At 30.6% G+C, this 25,847-nt stretch overlaps 2 protein-coding genes across 3 annotated transcripts; both read right to left on the reverse strand.

Annotated features, from left to right (window-relative positions):
• Nucleotides 1–577: 577 nt before the first annotated feature.
• Nucleotides 578–8,413, reverse strand: LOC140046835 (serine/threonine-protein kinase haspin-like). Of its 2 annotated transcripts, XM_072091558.1 has the most exons (11): nucleotides 8,393–8,413; nucleotides 7,431–7,651; nucleotides 6,875–7,037; nucleotides 5,815–6,258; nucleotides 5,125–5,328; nucleotides 4,801–4,886; nucleotides 4,354–4,404; nucleotides 4,119–4,299; nucleotides 2,643–2,853; nucleotides 1,498–1,600; nucleotides 578–1,393 (listed from the first exon to the last, which is right to left on the reverse strand). In XM_072091558.1, the coding sequence occupies exons 2-11, from the start codon at nucleotides 7,604–7,606 to the stop codon at nucleotides 1,189–1,191; spliced, it is 1,824 nt and encodes a 607-aa protein (XP_071947659.1). In that variant the 5' UTR covers nucleotides 7,607–7,651; nucleotides 8,393–8,413; the 3' UTR covers nucleotides 578–1,188. The 2 variants fall into 2 exon arrangements, with proteins under 2 accessions (XP_071947659.1, XP_071947658.1); XM_072091557.1 differs by having other exon boundaries at nucleotides 4,119–4,404.
• Nucleotides 8,414–8,675: 262 nt separating this feature from the next.
• LOC140048085 (endoplasmic reticulum-Golgi intermediate compartment protein 1-like) lies at nucleotides 8,676–18,113 on the reverse strand. Its single transcript, XM_072093091.1, has 10 exons — nucleotides 17,954–18,113; nucleotides 17,288–17,349; nucleotides 17,070–17,142; nucleotides 16,718–16,806; nucleotides 16,003–16,127; nucleotides 15,338–15,445; nucleotides 12,483–12,543; nucleotides 11,953–12,053; nucleotides 11,129–11,251; nucleotides 8,676–10,402 (listed from the first exon to the last, which is right to left on the reverse strand). Exons 1-10 carry the CDS (start codon nucleotides 17,971–17,973, stop codon nucleotides 10,295–10,297), a joined length of 870 nt encoding a protein of 289 aa, XP_071949192.1. The 5' UTR covers nucleotides 17,974–18,113; the 3' UTR covers nucleotides 8,676–10,294.
• Nucleotides 18,114–25,847: the final 7,734 nt, after the last annotated feature.

Consider the following 25,847-nt stretch of genomic DNA (forward strand, 5'->3'; position numbering starts at 1 on the left):
TTAACTGGAAATGCTCTTGCATGCAAACATATTGGAAAGCAGTTTACTGTATTAATCATGTAAAATAAAGTTGATTAAAAGTAAAATATGACAAACAAAAGAACGTCTTCTTCGGTTTCTTTCTTTTGCAATATTCGTTAAAATTGTATTCTGTACTATTGATTTCTCTATATAGCCACCACGGATTAAATGTATTCGATTCCTGCATAAAATGTACGCAATGATATACGCTGTAGGATATGATGACGTCACATGTAGGGGTCGACTTTGTAAAGGAAATGTTCGTTTGATTGACGTATGAATTAAGATTGTTATCTATTTAAGAAGTGATAACGGTATTTTACATACAATTGGCCTACGTGTGTATATCTATATAATATATTTACATAGGGCAATATTTATTTAGCTACTTACTACACAATAACAATGACTTTATTGTCAAACCACCTTGCTTGGTGTGTAACACGAGAAAAATGATAAAATGCGTTTACTATAGAGAGAGGAGATTAATTAATATTACTAAAATAACGCATTAATACAATAAATACAAAATATAAAAATTTATAGTGTACCTGTATTTATTTATTTCACAATATGTACAAATAAAATGAAAAAAAAAAAAAGGATATTTTTATAGCATCATCTTTGATAATTTACATTTATAACAGTGATCAGAATATTTAAAGATGCATTGTCCCCAAAAACATGCAATTTAAACATTAATTTTAAAAAATCAGATTTTAAAAAGGCCATTTTGCAGTTTTAATAAAGTTATTCATGTCTGTAAAAATGTTGTTAGGGAGCCAATATATCTTTATCTTTATTCATCACAAACATCGTCTACTTTCTCAACCTTTTCTTTGCTTGTACTGTAAATCAGTGGATAATATCAGCACGGCTAACCATGCTGATTTCTATGTAAATTAGTCCCTTCAATCCGTAAGGTCATGCTGATAGTCAATACGGTAGTTAGTATAGTGGCTATCGGCATGGTCAACAGTGTGTTTTTATTTGCATGGTGAACCAGGCATCTATAAAACTCGTTTTTAATGTTGACTGTGCTTTCAGAAAGCACTGTCAACAATGGTGAATAAATAGTAAATAACACGCACATTGACTGTGCCGATAGTTAGGTTGGTGTCTGAATATGTCCAGAGACACAGCATAAATTTAAAAGTAAAATGATTTTCAGGTGAACAAGTTACTTGATTTGAATACATCTTCTGCCGATTTGAACTTTAGTACTTCCTGTTCAAAAGCTTTCAACTGATGCAATGCTTCAATGTGAACTTTTTTGCGGCTTCTTACTACTTTCTTCTCATCAATCAGTTTCTTTGTTAAATAATGTAACCATAACACATTACTGTATGGGTTGAATTGATCCCATTTGTTACTGCAAAAAAAAAAAAATGATTAGCATCATCAAAAAACTATATAACGTAAATATTTTATTAATTTTTCCACATGTAGATTTTAGGATACACATATGTTACTTACTTATTATGATCACGCATAAGTCTATAAATATCAAACTGATAATCGCCTTCCCCCTCAAAGATACTCTCATCAGTGGAAAGGTCGAAAAACAATGTACATTCATCTGTGAGAAATGAAAACATTGAATAAATAGTGTATGAGTACCAACAAATGAGAACCTATTCAAGTTTGTATGTGAATGGACAGATTTTAAAAGGTAAAAAGAGGAAAAAAGGCATTTTTCTAGGGGCATATTAGTGGTGGGTGTACCTGATCTTTGTTTCATAAATACTGGATAGTATACAAATAATAGATGTTTATGAGTTGGATGGTGAGAATATTTCATGAGTTGAAAAATTGACTGCTCTATTTTTAACAAGGCACTAATACTAGCCGAGTTGAAAATAGCAGTCAAATTTATTTTATAATTTTTATATATTTATATTTTACAAATAAAAGCTAAATGTGAGAGCCGTTCATTATCAACATTATATCTTTTCCATGAGATAGGGCGAATTCAAAATGACATGTGATGCCTAATTAACCAATCAAATTGCATGAATATAATGGGTGGGTTATAATATGATATAGTAGAACCCCTCCTTTGGGGGGACACCTCTACTAGGATGGAACTTCCATGTGAAATGAACAAGGGGCAATTAATGTTTTAACACTACGGTAATGTTTATTAAGGGAACACTTTTGTACAAGACAGATTTTGATAGTCAATTTATGATATTAAGAAGACAGTAGAGCTCTGACAGAAGACCAATTTACATAGACGAGCGGTAACCTTAAACGCAAAACTGTGTAGTAACTGTATGTCCAATGTAGAATTGGTATCTATCAAGAGCGGAAACCACCTGTCCGCTTCATGTTGTGTGTAAAATGGTCATAAGGAATAACACAGCTTCTATATTAGTATTACCGTCACCGCTCATCTGTGTAAAAACGACATTTGAAATTGGCAGTTTTCTTTTACGCTGAAATTACTATGTATTCGAGAACCATCTGTGGGCACGACCTAGATGGTACGCTAGTAAAGCGAGCTTACCATCTAGTCTGTGTAAATTGGTCTTAAAGGGACACCTATGCGACCCAACAAAGTGTTCCCTGAATAGGGGTGTCCCAAACGAGTGGTTATACTGTGATTGTCATTTCTTTACCTTTATGTAACCTTGACAGTGTGAAATCTATGATGGACACATGAAGCCTGTGCCCGGGCAAAGTAGTATCCTGTTCATCATCCTCGAGTTTTTTTACAAGTACGTTTCCCCAGTGGAGATCACGATGCTCAAATTGTAACACTTTCTCGGCTACTGCAAGTGCCTCTATAGTTTGCTGCAGGACGCATTTCTTTTCTAATACATTCTGAAACTATAAAACGAAGCAAACTCTCATTAAGTTCCAAAGATTTATAAATGAATAAAAATTAGAAAAGAAGGATATAAGAGTTCATGCATATTCAATTATAACTTTATTTTAATCTCTTTTGCTCATGGAAAATTAATTAATGTTGTTGAACGTTAGTGCAATAAAATTATAAGACCGACAATTAACTCTTATTATTAAAATCTTTGTGCAATAATAATACTAATCAATAATGACAATAAATGTAAAATTCTTAATGTAATTTAAAATTATTGTAATTCTAGTATACTCACTCATTTCAATAATTAATTAATTTTTATTCATAAAATGTATGAAAAAAACATTTTTTTTTAAATTTAGTTTGTTTATGTTGTTATGTTAATTTTTCTTGGATTTGGAGGGTCACTCCACAGCACTCCACTTGTGTTTATCATTTTTATTTATTACCGAAAGGAATAAAATTAAATGATACAGTACTATAAAGAGACCAAAAAAAAAAAAATATTGGGAGTTATAAAAAAATTGTTATTACAAATAGAGGGTGCTATACTATTTTTAAAAAACCACATCAAATTATAGAGGGCACTATTTACAATTTAAAGGCAGAGCCATTATATAAAGAGTTGCGAATTTGAATGGATTAGAAGCCATGTTTGTGTCCATTCATTCCTATGTAGCGAATGAAGTAGAGTATAACATTCAAAAGGCTTTAACTATCAAATTTAATATCAAAACAATCAATTTGTTTAAAAGGATTTTGTTAAAATTATAATAAAATTATAAAGTTACTGCGAACATGATTTTAAACAACAAAAATAGCTTTTATCCATTGAATTTCGGAACGGCTCTGGCTGTGCGTTCCATGCGCGCTCTACGCGAGAATCCTGTAATTATCAGGAGAGTTGGGAGGTCTGTATAAAAAGCAACTGTTAGCGACTGATGTTACAATTTTCCTGTGTAATGTCTGTCAAAATGGTATTTTTTGTAGAATTTTGTCTGTATTTGTCAAATCCTGAATTAGAATAGATATCTTTTATTGTACCTTTTATAAGTTTAAGTACACTCTCCATGAATTAGTTAACACTGCTGCCAATTTAAAGATTAGATTAACTACTGTATTAGGTAAGGTTTTTCTTTTTGTTACTTTTATGCGTGTTTTTATATGTATATATTTTCATCCTGTAATTGGTGTATATTGGATGTGAAATAATAAAATACAAAAAAAATAATACAAAAATACAAAGGTGTTTTTGCATATTATTTTTTCTTACCTTAAATGCTTCTAAATCACTGCCTCCATTTGCAAACATAAAAACAATGAATAACTGCGAGTCCGTGTAAGAGTCTGGTCGATCATTTTCGGAACCCTTCTTTTCATCAAACGCATCCCATTCCCTAAGGAGCTCCGGAAGGAACTGACCACGGCAACAATGAACGCCTTTTACCTCAATAAAATGGTCAGTTTGGCCGTTGCTATTGAAATGGTCAGTTTGGCCGTTGCTATTGAAATGGTCAGTTTGGCCGTTGCTATTTTGTTCACGTAAGAAACTCAATTCTCTGTTGAAAAACAATTAGAACAAAATGGTAATCATTATTTATACAATATTCAAAGATAATACTCTATTATTGGTCCACCATAAAATATGTTGGAAATTCATTTTCCAAATGGCGTACTCATACAAAAAGTATAGTCTATAAAAAAAAACATGTACATGAATAAGACAAATACAGTAGAACCATAACAGGACACCTTCGAGACCCAAACATATCTCTTTATTGTCAAAATGTAAAATAACAACAATAATTACATTTTGCTCAACTTATTGGACGAAAACATCAAATTAAAAAGATTTCACTTGTCTGGATTTGGCCTTGTAAATAAAATATAAAGTAGTTTTATATTATTTACTGCTGTATTGCATAAAATAAGTAAATTGTGACCATGTTACATACTTTGAAATAACAATTTCAGGTAAAATTTCTTCAAATGTTTTCTGTTTCTCATCATTCACAATTAATTCACCTTCGATGGGAATAATCTGTAACAAAATAAAAACCAATTTTATTCACAAAGATTTAGAAATAAGACAATGTACAAGGGACCAGCATGCATACTGACAAAATGGGAGCACAAAGAAAACAGCGATAGTCCTATGTGAATAGATATATGCTGGTAACGATGCAGGCGCAATGCAGGTATTTATACAGGCATCAGCCGGCATGTCTGATTGGGACAGTCTTTATGATGTTGGTTCAATTTTTTAAAAAAGCCAATACCTTAACTGCCAGCATTTCTCCATTTCTTTCTATCGTGAAAACTTCACCATAAACCCCTTCACCTATTTTGCGACAGTTTGATAATTCCTTTTTTGTAAATAAACTTGAGAATGGGCGAGTTTCTGATTGGCCGCAGTGAAGAAGAACTTTCTCCATAAATGATACAATCTTGCCATCATTACTTCTAAATGGTGATAATGATTTCTGAAGGATTACATAAAAGATACAGTAATAATAATAATACAAATACCAGAGTTTGAAGATGTATGCCTCAAAAAACATGAAAAAGGAAGATTAATAAAATCATACTTTAAATAGGCCATATTGCAGTTTTAATAAAGTTATTCACTTCTGTAAAAAATAATAATAATAATGTTTTTATGAGGGCCCCTTAATTGTCAGCATATGCTGTTTAGGGTCACCCTCACTAAATAAGGTTTAATAAATAAATAAATAAAAATGACAAAATAAATGGTCAAATTCAACCAAAACCCAATATGACTATTTTTTTTTCAGGTAAATAAATTTTTTTTTCTGATTCAATTTTTGGTCAATGTGGATAACTATTATGTGGTTAATTAAAATGGCATATTCAACCAAAAATGTTTAAAGAATTATATTTGTAGGGGATAATACATCTTGTATATCTGTATTACTACAGTAATTAAAAGCTGAATTGAATATGCTTACTACTGGACTTAAGTATCCAGGAATAAAACCACTGATGTTGTCAAAATCATTTTCATGGATGCTAGCATCACACTGTGACAGGCGCACTTTAGGGCTACTTGAAGTCGGAGTAACATCATCCAGTTTTAGTCTTGACAATAACACCTCACACGGGCTACATTGTTGAACCTCGTCCAGATTTAAAACTGGTAAATTCCTATGAAATATTGAAACACGTCTACCATTCTTTTTAATGTTTTTCTTCTTAGAAGATATTTCTTTATCTTTCATTGGTTTTTGTCTTAATTTTTTGGCTGCCAACTTTTCTTTATGTTCTGCTTTTTCTTCTATTTTACTACTTTCTGTTGTTTTGGTTTTTTTTCCAGCGTATACATTTTCTTTATCCTTTGCAGTTTCTTTATTATTTCTATCCACTGTCTTTGTGCTCTGGATTCTCGCACTTTTCTGAAGTAAATAAAAGATATTATCATTATTTTGCGTGTACCCAAAATGGGTGAAAACTATCAAAGTACAGTACTATCAAATATAGATATTTCTATAGTAGATGTTGGAACCATGAACAAATATCCTGTTTTACGCTAAAAAAAAATAATTACAGACGTCTTCAATTGATAGACTTCATCGTGTTCCTTTTTTACAATAACCCTGTACTATTCAAAATGCATGTACATCGCCCAGTCCCAGAAGCAATATGCAGCTGGAAAATCAGTCTAGCATACTTGTTGTGGACAGCCTGTTCTGATTGCGGATTTTAATAGCATGACGGACATCTTTGGGGGGAAAAAAAAAAGGGCCTCATCCTTCCTTTTTTAAAAAGGCAGGACGGTAAAGATGTTATTATCTTATTTTGCCTTAAACCTTATGTGTCCACATGTGTATTTATATGCAGTTATAAACATGATTCATTCATTGATCACCAGTTAAAAATGATTTCCAATATTTATATATAATTATATTATAAGCATTTTTCAGTATGGGAATTTGTTACGAATTAATTGATCACTTAATTATGGGTTAAATTAACGATTGAAAATCTTGACTGAACCTTTCTTCCTCCTACCTTAAATGTATGTGTTTTCATTTTTGATTCAGGCGTCTCCGGGACCAGAACTGCACATGTTTGCCTACTTTCTTCCAACTCTGCCCAGAATAAATTTTGGAGTTCTTTAACCTCTTGAAGCGTATTTGATTCATCTTTCATAACAGAAACTTCGCTCTTATTTCTAAGTAAACAAAGTTTGAAATTGTTAATAAATATTGTTTGAACATTTATCCTCCAGATTGAAGACGTTCAAAGAAGAATTTGTCAATTCATACTGTACAGCATGCATGCATTTAAAGTAACCAGCTTTTCAGTGAATTAAACTGTATATTAATAAAAGTTATTTTAATTAAGCTAATATCTTTGCAGATTTTAGATTTGTAACTTTAAATGTAAATCGGGGAATAACCTGCAACTTGCAGCCTACTGGGCTGAATTATGCACAGGTGTGGACGGCACACAACTTTCTACTCTCTAAGGGTCCCTTCATGTCAAGTGCTGCCACCAAACGCCACTCGTTCGTCTGTCCGCAACAACAGCAGGGGCAGAAAATATAATCACAATCATAACTAACCTTTCTTCTAATTGTGTAGAATCATTACTTTGGTCCGACTCCGAGAATGCATTTGTGGAGAAGTTTGATACTTTCGAAGCTTTTGGTTGTGGTGAAACCCACCAATTATCAGACACGATAGTTTTCTGACTTTTCTTGCCATAAGTTTTTACAACTTTCTTTTTTTGTAGTGCCATTTTTCACATCCATTAATGTTACATAGGCCAGGTACGGTAGGCTTACTATAATTTAATTTAGAAATTAGTATTATTATTTAGGGCCTAGGTAATTTTAAAACAAGTAAAATTAGTAATTTAGTATTATAAACTGTATAATAATAGGCCCCTAGTAGTAGGCCTAGCCCTAGAAACTTTTTTAAATATGTATTAAATTATATGAGTCTGACAACTAATTAATAAACTAGGCCTAAGCAAAATTAGCATGCATTTTAGGCCTATATGCCTAGTTAGTACTAATTAGTAGAAGTAAAGTAGGCTAGCTAGTAGCATACTCATATATACTGTATCTATTAGGCCTAGGCCTATACTAAAAATAGGGGTTAATAGTAGAGGGCCTAAAACCCCCTAAAACAAAACGGAGTATTCTAGCCTATAGGCCTAGCTTCTACTCTACTAATAACTAGGCCTAGCTAGCTAGGCTAGACTATGCTATATAGGCCTGGGCCTAGATAGGATAGGCATAGCTCCTAAGCCAGGCCAGGGATGCCTGTGTCGGGCGCGGCTCCCTAAATAGCTAGCTAGGCTAGCCTTAAAAAGAAGTAGCGCCAATAAGCCTAGTAGACTTAGATAGAGGCCTAGGCCTAGCCTAGATTTTTAGTAAAATAATAGTTAACGTACGCGTAGGCCTCTACTACCTAGCCTACATATTCGGTATGCATGCAAAACGATGCAATCCGCCGGTCGGCCTAGGTTGGCCTTTGAAACAACGATATAATGTGTATAAATAATTTTAAAACAACTCACCAAAACACGAGTCCTTCAGCCTTTCAAATGTTTTTAAATACAATGTTGATTTTAATCAACTTTCAATGCGGTTACCTGATTGGACAGATTGCTCTCTCTATAATAATGTCAGCATGGTCGATTGGTGGCAGCAACACCAATTTTTGTGTCCTTACAGTTCATTTTTAGAATTGACATTTTTAAAATATAATACAGTAGTAATCGGGTAAAAATTTAAACAATTTATTATTTTAATAAAAATGTACGTAACCAATGTGAACAAAATGATAAAAACAAAGCAATATTTATGAAAGGTTAATATTTATTTAGTGCGAATATAAATAATTCAAAGATAAATACTAACTGAAATAAAATCATGATATAAAGACTATATATAATTTATAGTGTATCTACACGATACAAGTGTATCTACATGTCCAAGATACAGTTAAATTTGTATGTCATTATTGGGCATATAAGGCAGAATCCTATGTTTGAACATACACAATTATCATAACAGTTTGTTATAGTGATATTTGAAAAATTAATACCAACATTAATTTAAGTTTAAATTAAAATTAAAATAAATAAAAAATATGATTATATACAATCAATTATTCACCAAAATAAAAAATAAGAAAAACAAATATAAAAGTTTGGTTTAATTTGACCAATGTTTAATTAGATTAAATCTCTCCAGAAATAAGGCACTGTTTGTCACTTGATGTACAGATTGTGAGATGCTTATATAAACTACGCCTAACAAATGGAATCATTCAATTATAAAAATGTAATTCTCAACCCCCTCACGAAAAAGTTCATTAATACAGCACTAAAGCCTGTCCACACACCTCAACCTCAAATCCAGTCTACAAAATAAAAATCACCCTTAATTATCAATTTCCAGTCGCTGCCACCACCACCACCACCAGCTAAATGAATTCAAATATCACTCAATACCAAAGTACTACACATACACATCTCTAGCCTATAAATAATATCATGGATTGGTTTAACTACTCTTTTAACTTAAATTCAATTTATTAAATTCTCATTGAGGCCTATGAAAGAGATTTCATCATGATTATATATTTAGGGGAAAAATCGAATTGTATAAAATACATTAAAGTTAATTTAAAAACATGAAAAATGAAGACTTTAGATATGTTATTAATTTTGTAGTTTTAATAAAGTTAATCACTTCCGTAGAAATAAAATAAAAACTTATAAAATGACAAGTAAATAGTTAAATCCAACCAAAAATCTATTGGCTGGCAGCCAATTTGACTATTTTTCGCTTTAAATTACAGTTTGTTCATGTAAATATTTTGTTTTCGATTCTATTTTTGGTCAATTATGTGACATTAAAATTACATATCCAACAAAAAAAAATTGTAAGAATTATTTTGTCAGGACAATTACGGTAAGGTAAATAGTTTCGTTTAATTGCGACTACCCAACAAAAATCCCTGCTCCTTTTGTACACTTAAATACAAGTCAAATGACTTTCTATGAATAAACTAAGTAGGGCCTATTTTGATTGTGTTATATTTGGTCACGTAAAGCTTCTATTGCACAACACTCACTGCCACTAGAAACTATTTTTACTATTTTTTATTTGTGTATTGTATATTATACTTTCGGAAATACACCTAAGAATTCTTATACCCCTGTTTTTAAAGTTGCACGCAAGTGACATTTGGAACCGAGTTTGTTCATACAGGTATAAAAATATATAATTGTATACCTCTATTAATTATTGGAAAACTACCTTAATATCTGAACATATTTTGTGATTTATAATATAATTGAAATATAGAATATGGAATAATCAATTATTTGGAATGTTAATAAAGTACAAAATAGTTAAATTCTTGACATACTAGTGCTAATAATTTAAAAACTGCTAATTAAATACAAGGTTTATGAAAGTTTTCCAAGTTCAGCCTTTTTAAAAACTTCAGAAGCTGTGAAGATCATTGCATCAATTATACCAGCTACTGTAAATGTTCCACCGACGATAGCACAGATCTGAAATAAAACCAAAGTGACACAGAACTAAAACTCTACATTATTTTCCTTCTAAAAATCATATTTTTCAGGAAATATGCATAAATAGGCTTTTTTCTTTTTACTGTACTATAGAAATTCACTTTCCGGTGATATACTGATAATTTATAACATTTAAGTAATTATGGGGAAAACACAAATTATGATTTTTATTTCACCATATTTATATACGCTCAACAGCGTATGCTACAATCAAGGTGTTCTCTTATGATAAGTGTCAATAGCTGTGTGTGTATACTAGTGCACCAGGGTAACCCCCTACTTGTCTCAAAAGATGTACTAGGTTCTTTAAAGTGAACATGAGCCAGATGTCTACACTGGACCTACAGTTTATAATCCTTATCCGAGAAGACTCGTTCTACCACCAGAACCATGGAGTGAGTGAGCCTCAAACCCTTGCAGATGTTAATATGGCAAGGTATTACGGTTCTACTGTCTTAACTGCTTGGCCACTCATATGACACTTTCAGAACCAAAACGTGTCACATACTGTAAGTAGGTGTTAGTGTTAAAACATATTATTGTTCCTCGTTTGTGTGATATAGGGGTGTCCTAGTGGAGAGGTTTTAAAGCTCAGGTGCAGGCATGAATTTTAAATATAATATCTGGTTAATTGTACATGAATGAATTGTTTGCCCGCACCTGGCCTCCTTTAAGTTCAACATGGTGGTAACAAGTCAAACTTACCGTTGTAATAAATGTATAGAATGGTGCTCTTTTTTCATGATATTTGACAGTAATTGGACTGATATCATATCTAAACCAGATGGCAGGTAGAACTCGATGGCCATGGTTTGACGACATATACGACTGAAATAAAATCATCACATTATTATGATACAAATTAGATGGTCAAAATGTGACACGGCTGTGGTACGTTTTTAATTAATTTTGGATATTAAGTAAAGTTCTATTTTTTCAATATTTGGGCAGTAGAAAAACAGTCTCAACAGTGCCTGTAAAAGACGATATTAGGATTACCACTATTTTGAAAATTAATCACCTGATTGTATTCATGCAATTGAATTGGTTAATTATGTATCACGTTACATTTGGAATTAGCCCTATCTAACAAAAAGTGATATCTAATGGTTAATCAACACGCTCTAATGCACTTTCTGCAACATTTTGTGAATTGCCACGATTTTGACTATCGTGTTTTGCCGCATATAACTATTCTACTCAGTGTCTAAAGTTGGAGCACTGCCTATTTTAATGGCTTTAGTTTCCCAGCCTAGCATTCATCAATGATTATACCATGGATAAATTGAATAAAAGCAAGTGGTTATTAAATAATAATGAATGTTTTGTATTCGTTTAATGACGAGAATATTTCATTCGTTGAAAAATGCAATGCTCTGTTTTCAACTCATCTTGCGCCTCGTTAAAAATAGAGCAGTCAATTATTCAACTAATGAAAAATTCTCACCATCCAACTCATAGACATTAATTATTTGTATTATAATAATATATCTCCATGCTAGAGACAACACTGCCTGTTTAATCGGTACCTTGTATGCATATGTGTATTGGTATGAGATGTTCTGTTTTCCTACTACATCTTCATATATAGTGGGAACAATCTTCATGTAATAATCATGCGAATTCTCAGCTGTAAATAAAAAACAATTGTTTAAAAATAACTAAAATTCAAGATTCTAATACTGTAACCACACAATATAGAAAGACCAATTGTTACTTGTATAAATAAAAATAACTAAATAAGAACAACAGATTCTCAGGCTCCGTTCAAGATTCCAATAATGTAACCACACAATATAAAAATCTCAACAATACTTAAGCTTGAGAATGACCACCCTAAAAAAGGTATTTGTTTCCACTTTTAGTTACAGAATTTATAGTAAATATATGAAGTTAAAAGTTGGTTTATCCTTATCTTATCCTATGTATTTGTTGTTCTTAAAAACCAACCCACATTCACTATATACCATATACCTGTATACTGTACAATCATTGATACAAATATAATATTTCTTGGCATTTATAATAGTAGTTAATCAATTACTTAATTAAACATTACCTTTTCCACCTGACTTGTCTTTCCCTTTGAGTGGATTAAAGGCAGCATTTAAACTCTTTTCCTGAAAAGAAATATTTTTAATATAAATAATTTTAATTCAACACATAACACAAAAGCTTTATAAATTACCATGCATAGTCAGTGCTGTTTAAACAAATGATAAATTGTGGTGTGATGGCCAGGATTTGAACCCAACACCTTTAGTAAGTAGGCTTGTCAACCATCAAGCTATAGTGCAACTACTGTAATTAAGGTGTGGTGCGCATTACATATAAAAAAAAAAGAGGAAATTGTCAAATTTAAGTAAGTACAGTAGGTCTAAGTTTAGATTTACAAAAATTTGTTTTCTTAATATGTGCAATTGATAAAAGAGATAATATATTTTAAAGCAATTTTCTAAAAAAGAGAGATTTGTTACTATATCAAAATTACTACTATAAAACAATTTGTGTGCATTTACAATATTTCTTTTACTACTGTGAAAAACAATCTGAACAAACAATGGAGTTAAAACAGTTATTTTGTTATTAAGCTCCATGAACTAAGAACATTGTATTTCATAAAATGCAAAAGGCATTATTAATGTTTTTTTATATTTTAAAGTACAGAAAAGTGTTTTATATAGTGTTATTAAATATTTTAATACTTTTAGCCAATTTAAATATTTTTATATTTTAATATAAAATACTGTACACTAAAATATTTCCTATTTAAGGACGAAATAAAGTGAAAAATTGAAATTGAAAACAGATGTTTGGGTATGATATGAACAATATAAAAGATAAAATGAATTGCATACATTTGTTGACAAGCCCTTAAACAGGTGTGGGTTGTCCTTTGTGTTAATTCCAAAGGAAGCAATAAAATTGGTAGAATGATATAGTATTAACATCAGTAAGATCAATATCAGTCTGATGATGGAGAACATCATTTACTATCTTTTCATTCTAACAATTGATATTCACAAATTTAAATTTGAAATGTGTATTTCATAAACTTATATATCAACACATCAGGCACAGAACATGAATTCTAAACCGGCCGGTGTTATACTGAACATTTAATTAATTAATATATAAAGGAAAATTACTGATTAAATGACAATGCTGTGGGTATCAGCAAGGCAATCTAACAACAGGATTTTGAGCTCTGGAGATCAAAGGGCTTATTTTATCTGTGGCTGCGACAAGACCAGTTCCACGCCCCTAAATAACAGACACTTGTGCGGCGGAGAGTACGTAGTACAGAACTGTTGGCAAGGCGAGCTTAAATCATTTAACTTAGATGTCTCTATTATAAATTGGTTTAAAGACTATCTTTGTGATCGTACGCACTTAACACAAGTAAATGGTGTCCGATCAGATAAATGCTATAGTAATTTTGGAATCCCCCAAGGATCAATTTTGGGACCATTCTTATTTATACTTTATGTAAATGATCTACCAAAGTATGTAAATAGTGTACAGATTAGTATGTATGCAGATGATACAGCTCTTTACTTTGCATCTTCTGATATAAATGAAGTACTTGCAAAAATGAATGAAGATTTAAAAAAAATCAAATCATGGCTAGCAAGTAACAAGCTTAGTCTAAATGTAAATAATCAGTGTATGTTTATAGGAACACAACAAAGGCTTGCAAATAGCGAACATTGAAAATTTCAAATTTAAACATAGACAAGGTTCGGCTACAAAGAGTAAAAAGCTGTAAACATCTAGGTGTTGTTATTGATGAATATTTACTGTGGGATAAACAAATAGATAATGTTAAAAATAAAGTATTGCCAGGCTTGTACTACTTAAAAAAATCTTCAAATCTTGTCCCAAAACATGTATCTTGCTTAATGTATAATAGTATTATCTCTCCACAGTTTACCTATTGTAATATTGTGTGGGGCAGATCAAATAAAAAAATACTAATAAACTACAAATGCTACAAAACAGAGCAGCCAAAATTATTACAAACACAAGGAAATACGACTCAAGTACACAAGCCCTGCAAAACTTAAACTGGATAAATCTTAATACTCAACTGCATAATAATGAAGCCAAAATGTTATATAAAATATTCCATAATCAAGCACCACCATATCTAAACGAACTATTTACATCCAAACTAGACACATACAATCCAAGATCAAAGGATGTATTAAAATTGGATAAACCCAAAACAGAATATAAAAAAAAAAGTTTTTCATATCATGGTGCTAGATTATGGAATACTCTAGAAAAACCAATGCAAAATGCCACAAATTTAAATACTTAAAAAAAATTATTGGTGTAATTTATTATTTATTTTTTATTTCTCTTAGAATAAATGTAATTAAGGTTTCTGTTTATATATTTTTTTTCTCTAATTTGTTATTTTAAAAATTTGTTATTTTAAAAATTTGTTATTTTAAAAATTTGTTATTTTTAAATGTGTATTGTATTACTGTTAGTTGATCACGGCCTTGTAGAAGAACACCTTTATGGTGACACAAGCTTTTCCATGTTAAAATAAAGTATATATTATTATTATTATAGTGTCCTGTTGTTAGATTTCCTTAGTATCAGTGGCTGGATCTCAATAGAGATAACAAAATAATCAAAAAAATCAAAACGATAAAGTAAAAGAGCCAGAAAGAGAAACAAAAAAGACTAAATATGAAGGTGGAACTCCGGTAAATACTGCCATCTAAAAACACAGTTTTTGTTTTTCAAATACCAGCTGAGATCCAAATTAAAACAAGGCTAACTCCCAATAAAGGGAACACATCCCAAAAAAGGCTAGTCCTGATAATGATAAAACAGATTAAAACATCACTATCTCAATTGGAGTTACTCATTGTTTTATTATTATTTCCATTTACTTACAGTTAGATCATCTCCAAATGATACTTCTTGTATAATATGTGAGAAGTCTACATTGGCAGGTTGTTGTCGGCCTGCTGCATGTGTTGAAACATGGAAATTCCCTGGTACCTGGAAATATTTTCAAAATATCAATGGAGTCAACAAAGCTGTTTTTATGTATTTTTTGTTGTATATGTTATAACTGTATATTTTTCTGGCTATGCAGGTTATTAGTGCCACATGTACTACTGTATATTTGTATAGTAGCATGTGCATTCAAATGCATAACATTCTTTTATTGTATTGTAGGCATAAAATTCCATATCAAGTGGCTTCCTTTTTTAGATCTTAGCAATAAGCAAATATATATACCGTATATCCTCTGGTATAATCCCACTCTCCTAGAACACGAAATTGGGCCAATTTTGGGGATGGGACTACACCCAGAGAAACAGAAAAGAGAAAAAATATAAATTGGTAAGCATTTTTTTGTAAAAACTCATCTAAACTGGCTAGAGAGAGGCCTACATCCAGATCAAAAGTCAATACTGGGACTATACCTGGGGATATGCCTGTTTCTGAAAGCAGACATAAATTAGGGCGTCGGATTAGACCTGAAAAGGGATTATATCTGAGGATATAAGGTAGTAATAAAAGGAGGGTTGTACTGTAGTTGAAATACTTACTTTATTAATTGAAAACTTTGTTTCAAACTGACAACCAATACCTTTGTTGATTGGCGTCTTTTTTGTATTATCTACATAACCTACTTCATGTCGTCCCATCTCATCTTGAATGTCTAAACCAACAACTGCAAACAAAAACAATGAAAATGTGGAAATAAATTCATTTAAAAGTTTGATACTGTATATAATTTATTTTGATAACAAACTGAAGAAATAAAACAAATTATTTGACGGATTTTGTCAAAACATAAAACTCACTATTAAGGGTCAAGTATTAAATCAAATTAAATTAATTATGTCATTGTAGTGGAGCTTGGTGGTTAATGTGCTTTCCTTCCAATCCTAAAGTCCGGGGTTCAATCCTGACCTATAGTGCCAGGGTTGTAACTCAGAGTCATTACTCTTAACTCCACTCCCTAAGCCTCAAATGAGACTTTATAAGCATGATAAATTATAAAATAGTTTATCTATTCTGTATTGACAAGTTACTCACTGTTAGATGTGTATTAAATATAAACAATTTAGTTCAATCATAGTTTTTAAAGCAGAGATGTACAGTAATATAATATTAAACCTAAAGCTCGGTCCATAATATCAAACTTTATGTGACAAAAAAATGTGATATGAAAAATGTCCATATATGGACATGATGACACCATAATTATCACACTAGTTTGACAGTGTAGACAGGGCTTAAGAAAGTTGCAATACATACCACTACAAGGCATCTTGAGAAGAGTGATGTTGATTTTTACATTTAATCTTTCCACTTCACCTGGATTATCCACAAATAGTTCGCTAACGCTGAAGAGAAAAAATGTATATTTGTCAACAAAAAGTTCAAAATTTAACTGAGCATAGACTTAGGAGGAATTTGTAAAGAAGAACAAAAGATACAGTACTGGTCGCTCACAATTCGTGTGGCAAATTCTAAGTAAAAATAGAGTGCAATCGGTTCATAAAGAAGTGTCTAGAGAAAAAAACTAAAATGAAAAACGAAAACTTAAACTTCAGTAGGAAACAATTTCCTTTTGTGGATTTTAGTCTTAAATCTTGTTTTTACTTACACTTCTGGTGATACAAAAAATTTAAACTCAGAGACAAGCAGAAAGGTGATAAATAAACCACTTAAAACAGAAACTGAAAAAAAATAAAATTAAAACATAATCAAAAGTTGAATTTTATTACACTATAGCTGCCAAATGTGGACATTTTAAATATATTTAGACCTACAGTTACAGATATGATGGGTGAGGCCTTTGCAAATATTTACTACTTTACTTACCAAGGGCTCCTGCAAGAGTGGGTTGCGTCAGGTCTTTGGGAACCTTCCGGTATATATCAAGTCTAAATAAAAACATTAAAAAACATTTATTATTATATTTCATATTTAGTACACAGTAGTAAGTACAGCAGTAAACATATTTATATATTATACTGTATTCATTGGGACAGCAGCTGGTAGTAGTAGTATTAGAATAGTAGGGGTGTTGGAGGGGACATAATTAATTGTTTAAACTCCTCCCTTCCAGTCCTATCTGCTGTGTGTTGTTTGTGACTGTACACCCCAGTTACTACAGTTCTGTTCAAACATGAACACACACATCACATATATTTTAATCAATAATAATATATATGTCTAATGTATTCGACTTTTTTTTACTCATTTTGCTTAAATACATACCCAAAGGCATGACCCACATCAATTAATCGGACATATCAGCTCCTTCTACTTATTGGAGGCAAGCATACCAAGTACAGCTAGCCTGGCTAGGCTATCTGATAGTTAGTAATAGGCCTATAATAGAAGAGCCTAAAGCCAAGCCTAGCATTGCCATAGCCTACTACTAGGAACTAGCTAGATTCTAATCTAATCCTACTTAATAAAATAACTCGGAATCACTCCTGATTTTAATGTATACACGTGGCAAGCATTTATCTATAAACATACCTCCTAACATCAAACACCATTTTGACGTAATAAAGCTGGAACAGTTTTGTGCTTGGATTTAACTAAATTTAAGTACAGGGGCTAAGCCGGTTGTTATTGTACAGATGGACGTAAAGGCGAGGTCAGTCCCGGATTTGGGAAGCTTTACACACCGACCGGTTTGAAGACAAATCAGTAGTACACAGCAGGTATATAAACTATACCAAACTGGCGAGTAAATCATGTTTTACTTTTTAAACCTCGCAACGTCTGGTTGAAAAGGCTACTCGGACCAATAATTTCTATTAGCCTAGGGGTTATTGCGATTTGGACGTTTCTGATTGGCTGTAGCCATGGACTATATTGATTAACACTGTTCTGATTGGTTGTAGCTTTGAATACATCTTCTCGGAACTCGTCCTTAATACAATAGCAATTTAGCACAGTGTTTTACTATATAACCAGATAAATAATAGGAAACATTTAATAATTTGATAAATGACATTTAAATAGAAATTTAGGTAAATGTCTTTTGAAATGAAATTAAATAAATTATAACCAATTTGGTTAGAGTAAAACACAATGATAAAGAATAGGAAACATTTAATAATATGATAAATTACATTTACATAGCAATTTAGCACTGTGTTTTACTATAACCAATTTGGTTAGAGTAAAACACAATGATAAAGAATAAGAAACATTTAATAACATGATAAATGACATTTACATAGCAATTTAGCACTGTGTTTTACTATAACCAATTTGGTTAGAGTAAAGCACAATGATAAAGAATAGGAAACATTTAATAACATGATAAATGACATTCACATAGCAATTTAGCACTGTGTTTTACTATAACCAATCATATTAGAGTAAAACACAATGATAAAGAATAGGAAACATTTAATAATATGATATATAACATTTACATAGCAATTTAGCACTGTGTTTTACTATAACCAATTTGATTAGAGTAAAACTCAACGATAAAGAATAGGAAACATTTAATAACAGGATAAATTACATTTACATAGCAATTTATCACTGTGTTTTTCTATAACCAATTTGGTTAGAGTAAAACACAATGATAAAGAATAGGAAACATTTAATAATATTATGATAAATTACATTTACATAGCAATTTATCACTGTGTTTTACTATAACCAATTTGGTTAGAGTAAAACACAATGATAAAGAATAGGAATTTAATAATATGATATATAACATTTACATAGCAATTTAGCACTGTGTTTTACTATAACCAATTTGGTTAGAGTTAAACACAATGATAAAGAATAGGAAACATTTAAAAATATGATAAATGACATTCACATAGCAATTTAGCACTGTGTTTTACTATACCAATTTGATTAGAGTAAAACACAATGATAAAGAATATGAAACATTTAATAATATGATAAATTGCTAGCACTGTGTTTTACTATACCAATTTAGTTTTGGATAAAGAATATGAATTTAAAGAATGGATATAATATGATATGATACAATATGATTTTCTCCCAATTAGTAAGACATTTTGGAATACTGCGTGCGCAGTGCACCTAACAAGATCATGTTCGCTATTTAAAACTCACATTTTAAAACCGTAAACGCATAAATTTGCGGACATACTCGTAAAACACACTTCCAGAGATTTAATAATTTTAACAGTACTACAAAATCCATAATATAAAGTAGTATAGATTTGTACAAAAAGAGCAGAACAATTAAATTAACTGTCATTACATCTACTGAACTGTCTCATTACATCTACTGAAAAATTCATCGCGATGAATTTATTTATAATACACCAATCAGATCACACGCAATTAGTATGGAATGCCAGTTTAGGCGATGATAAAATCGCGTCGATGATGCAATGAAAATTGCGTCGATGTGATGAAATTGCGTCGATGAATATAGTATTGATGTAATGAAAATATAAGTCGATGTGATGAACATTGCGTCGATGAAAATTGCGTCGATGTAATGAAAATTGCGTTAATGTGATGAAAATTGCGTCGATGAAAATTGCGTCGATGAAAACTGCATCGATGAAAACTGCATCGATAAATTGTGATCTCCCTGCCGGTATGATTTGAATATGATGTCATGGATGCTGGACATCTGAATTTTATGTACTGAACTGGTGGATTAACGGAAGCAATTAGCTAGAAGATATAATGTGTCCGAAAGGACAATAATGGATCCATTGCTAAAATGTGTTGACACTAAATCACTAAAATGTTAATCAGTGCATATATTTCAACATTGTTTTAGTGCGCGCTCACTGTGCGCTTGTCTATAACGCGCGCTAGCGCAAGCGGTAAACATGTTTATCATATCAAAATATTCAGAAACCGTCAATTTTTAGCAACATAATAACATTATTAACATCATTATTAACATCATCATTTACTTTACTAGTAGTCATTTTCATCATTGATTGAATTAAAACCATTTGGAATTTTCATAATCAATTAAATTCATCACATCAATTTTCATCGATGCAGTTTTCATCGACGCAATTTTCATCGATGCAGTTTTCATCGACGCAATTTTCATCGACGCAATTTTCATCGATGCAATTTTCATCGACGCAATGTAAATTGCGTCGACGCAATCTACATTGCGTCGATGCAATTTTCATCGACGCAATTTCATCATCGACGCAATTTTTATCATCGCCAAAAACTTGTGTAAAACGGCGTTCCATAATTAGTGACGAATCGCATATTCGCCGTTTATTGTTGAGGCGCGTAAACAGTGTGCGCAATGCACGTTTTCTTCCCATAAAGCACAATGATATAGAATAGGAAACATTTAATAATAATGATTATTTACTTAGCAATTTATCACTGTGTTTTATTATAACCAATTTGGTTAAAGTAAAACATAATGATAAAGAATAGGAAACATTTAATAATTTGATAAATGACATTTACATAGCAATTTAGCACTGTGTTTTACTATAACCAATTTGGTTATGGTAAAGCACAATGATATAGAATAGGAAACATTTAATAATATGATAAATGACTTACATAGCAATTTAGCACTGTGTTTTACTATAACCAATTTGGTTATGGTAAAGCACAATGATATAGAATAGGAAACATTTAATAATATGATAAATGACTTACATAGCAATTTAGCACTGTGTTTTACTATAAACAATTTGGTCAAAGTAAAACACAATGATAAAGAATATGAAACATTTAATAATTTGATAAATGACATTCACATAGCAATTTAGCACTGTGTTTTACTATAACCAATTTGGTTATGGTAAAGCACAATGATATAGAATAGGAAACATTTAATAATATGATAAATGACATTAACATAGCAATTTAGCACTGTGTTTTACTATAACCAATTCGGTTATGGTAAAGCACAATGATATAGAATAGGAAACATTTAATAATAATGATTATTTACATAGCAATTTATCACTGTGTTTTACTATAACCAATTTGATTAGAGTAAAACACAATGATATAGAATAGGAACATTTAATAACATGATAAATGACATTCACATAGAAATTTAGCACTGTGTTTTACTATAACCAATTTGATTAGAGTAAAGCACAATGATAAAGAATAGGAAACATTTAATAATATGATAAATGACATTTACATAGTAATTTATCACTGTGTTTTACTATAACCAATTTGGTTAGAGTAAAACATTTTAAATATGATAAATGATATTTAGCACTGCGCTGGATACAGTAAAACACAAATAAAGAATAGAAAACATATAATAATATGATACATTTACATACAAATTTAGTATTGTGTTTTACTATAGCCAATTTGGTTACAGTAAAACACAATGATAATGAAACATTTATTATATGATGTTATTTACATAGCAAAATATTATATTAAACATATCTTATTATCTAAACGTTATGATAAAGAATAGGATACATATAATGTAATAATATAATAAATACAAGTTACATAGTTTATCATCTTGTTTTACAGAACCAATTTGGTGACACAGTTAAACACAGTGATAAAGAATAGATACTGTTTTAGGTTATATAACCCTAACCCTAGTTTGAAGCGACATAATAAATTCATCGCGAAAAAGTACGTATCGTATTCAGAAACTTTTGAAATTTGTTAGATATGTTTAATAGGTTCTTACGTCTATAAAACAAACAAAAAATATAAATTTCACGAAAAATTCGTGATTTTAATAATTTGCATTTCTAAAAATGTACACTTATGAAATACCATACATTTTCCAACACATTTTTACTTCATTGATGATTCCCAGAAATCAAAATAAAACAAATTATGATATTTCTTTTACATTATAGATGTAAGAACCTATATTGAACCTGTACAAAATTTCAAACGTTTTTTAAGACGATACGTATTTTTATCGATGAATTAAGTATGTGATCGCTTCAAACTAGGGTTAGGGTTAAATAACCTAACAGTTCCATTCTTTAACACTGTGTTTAACTTTTAACCAAATTGGTTTTAGTACAACACAATGATAAACTATGTACATTTTATTTTTCATATTACATTATAGGATACATTATAATGTAATAATAATAAATACAAGTTACATAGTTTATCACCTTGTTTTACAGAACCAATTTGGTTACACAGTTAAACACAGTGATAAAGAATAGACACTGTTTTAGGTTTTATAACTTTAACCCTAGTTTGAAGCGATCACATACTTAATTCATCGCGAAAAAAAACGTATCGTATTCAGAAACATTTGAAATTTGGTAAATATGTTCAATAGGTTCTTACGTCTATAAAACAAACAAAAAATAAAAGTTTCAAGACAAATTCGTGATTTTAATAATTTGCATTTCTAAACATTTACACTTATGAAAGACAATACATTTCCAACACATTTTTACTTCATTGATGATTCCCAGAAATCAAAATAAAACTATTAGGATATTTCTTTTGCATTATAGATGTAAGAACCTATATTGAACATATCTACCAAATATCAAACGTTTTTCAAGACGATACGTATTTTTAGCGATGAATATTAAATATGTGATCGCTTCAAACTAGGGTTAGGGTTAAATAAACTAAAACAGTTCTATTCTTTATCACTCACTGTGTTTAAACACAATGATAAACTTATATGTAAATTTTATTTTTCATAACATAAAATGTTTGATATTCTTTATAATATTTAATATTATATTTTAGGCCTACTATTAATGACGTATAAATGCACACTACATCTGAAATAACTTTCTACTTCATTGGCGATTCTTACCAAAAAAAAAGAACTAATTTTGTTATGTATATAGAGCAACCTATTATAACATGTCTTGTATGATTTTTATCTCGTTTCAATGACATTTTATACTACAATTCAAATGAAAAAGCATCACAAAAAAATACGTCTGGTATTCAAAAAGTTTCTAAACTCGGTACACAGAAAAAACGAATATGTTGAAAATGTATGGTCTTTCATAAGTGTGAATTTTTAGAAATGCAAATAATGGAAGTCATCGATTTGTCTTGAAATTTATAATTTGTTTCGTCTTATTGAACATATCTATACAAAATGTCAAACGTTTCTGAATACGATACGTTTTTTTTCTCGATGAATTTATAATGTCGCTTCAAACTAGAGGGTAGGGTAGTAACCTAACAAGTATCTATTCTTTATCACTATGTTTAACTGTGTAACCATATTGGTTCTAATAAAAAACAATGATAAACTATGTAAATTGTATGTTTCATATATTACATTTTTGCCAAAAAAAATTATTGGGAATGTCAAATTTCTTTTTCATGACATATATCTACAAATTTCAGAAGCTTTTGAATACGAGTATTTTACGCGATGTTTTTTTATCCTCATTTTAATATTTTGGTAATGTAATTCACATGCATAAAGTTTTGTATCCAAAAATTGTTTATTCTTGGGTAGAAATGAGGAAATAAATAGTATTCCTGTATAATATAATAATCAATAATAAAGTATAAAAAAAAGTGTTGTGTAAACGAACGTTTTTTACGCTTCGAATTTTCTGTTACATTATGTTTGAATTGAAGCTACAGATATTGAATCATGGACCTATAAATTAGTAATTTATAGGTCCATGATTGAACATATCGTCACTCACCACACATTTTTTGTTTTGTATTTCGAAAGTATTTATTCTAAAGAACAATTGATGCAAACATCAAGTGCGTATCTTATTTCATTAATTAATTATATTAATTATAATTTGGCGATTATTCGTCACACGAAGCGTCGAATATCGATTCGTCTCGTCATACCATAACCGAATTGGTTATAGTAAAACACAGTGCTAAATTGCTATGTAAATGTCATTTATCATATTATTAAATGTTTCCTATTCTATATCATTGTGCTTTACCATAACCAAATTGGTTATAGTAAAACACAGTGCTAAATTGCTATATGAATGTCATTTATCAAATTATTAAATGTTTCATATTCTTTATCATTGTGTTTTACTTTAACCAAATTGTTTATAGTAAAACACAGAGCTAAATTGCTATGTAAGTCATTTATCATATTATTAAATGTTTCCTATTCTATATCATTGTGCTTTACCATAACCAAATTGGTTATAGTAAAACACAGTGCTAAATTGCTATGTAAGTCATTTATCATCTATATATAAATTATGGTTAATTCTGACATAGGCGAGCACAATGCAAAAACTTCGGTACAAATCTCCGCCTTGGATACCTACCTTATCTATCCGAGATGTACCGCGAAACGTAGATTTGATAACATTAGTGTGCACGCCGACGCTATTGTTCCATATTTATATCTTAGGAAGATATTATAAAGAGTTTTTTAACAACATTTATGATTTCAACATTGGATTTTCCTCTCAATTTCAATTCTTCCCGGTCAAAGTAATTTCCGGGTTTAAGATAAGTTCACCTTAGTTTCAAATATTTTCTCTCTTTTATACACCAGGGAGCAGTTAAAATAATAGATTTGACCCTAAAGGTGACTGGAAACAGGCACTTTCCATCAATCAATACAGTGTCCCTTTGGAAGACGAAAAAAAAATTGGCCATTAATCATAGCCATTTCAGTTTTTTGTTTATTTTAAAACATACCACACGTGTGTGAAGGTACAGTAGTTAAATAATAGGAATTATACTGCAAAGTAATAAAGATCAAATTAAATATACGCCATAAAGAATCAGAATATATTGTGGGGAATAGTATTATAAAATTACATAGGGAGATTTGATAAGACATTTTCGAGTGAAATCCCGATAGCTGAGTTTTATTGAGTAAGCTTGCAGGAATAACTGTAGGCTATCTTCCTGTGTCCCGTTAGGACCGAGATGTCTGCCCATGTTGCAAGCCGTAATGTCTTCTTTCTTGGGCCCACTCTGTCACGGCAGTTAGTTTCAAAAGATGATTAAATTAAATAATGTATTAATAATTATTAGGATGGTATTCATTTGAATAAACGCCTCTCCAATAAAACATCACCCCCCCCCCCCCTCCCCAACTCAACTATCTAATAAACGTCCATCCACATATTTATAATAACACAATTATACTATTTGTAGTAGAATTCACCGCACTGTTATCTGCAATTTACCAGGCATTTGTTATTCTTTTTTACCACTTTTCATATCTATGAGAGGATTTCATTTGATTATAAATGTTACCATATTATTAGAACTAAAAAATTTAACATATATCCCTCGAATAAGCACCTCCCTCAAATGACCTCCGCCTCCCCAAAGGGCCCTACCAAACAATAAAAACTATACTTTAAAATGTTATTAATCATCTAAAACACTGTGATTCTGAAACAAAGTAGTTTAGTTTTACGAATGTCAAGCATTTTCAATAATGGTAACCGACAGAAAATGTATAAGGAGAACATTATCATTCCGA

The sequence above is a fragment of the Antedon mediterranea genome, chromosome 4 (assembly GCF_964355755.1).
Source record: "Antedon mediterranea chromosome 4, ecAntMedi1.1, whole genome shotgun sequence".
In the NCBI taxonomy this organism is placed as follows: Eukaryota; Metazoa; Echinodermata; class Crinoidea; order Comatulida; family Antedonidae; genus Antedon; species Antedon mediterranea.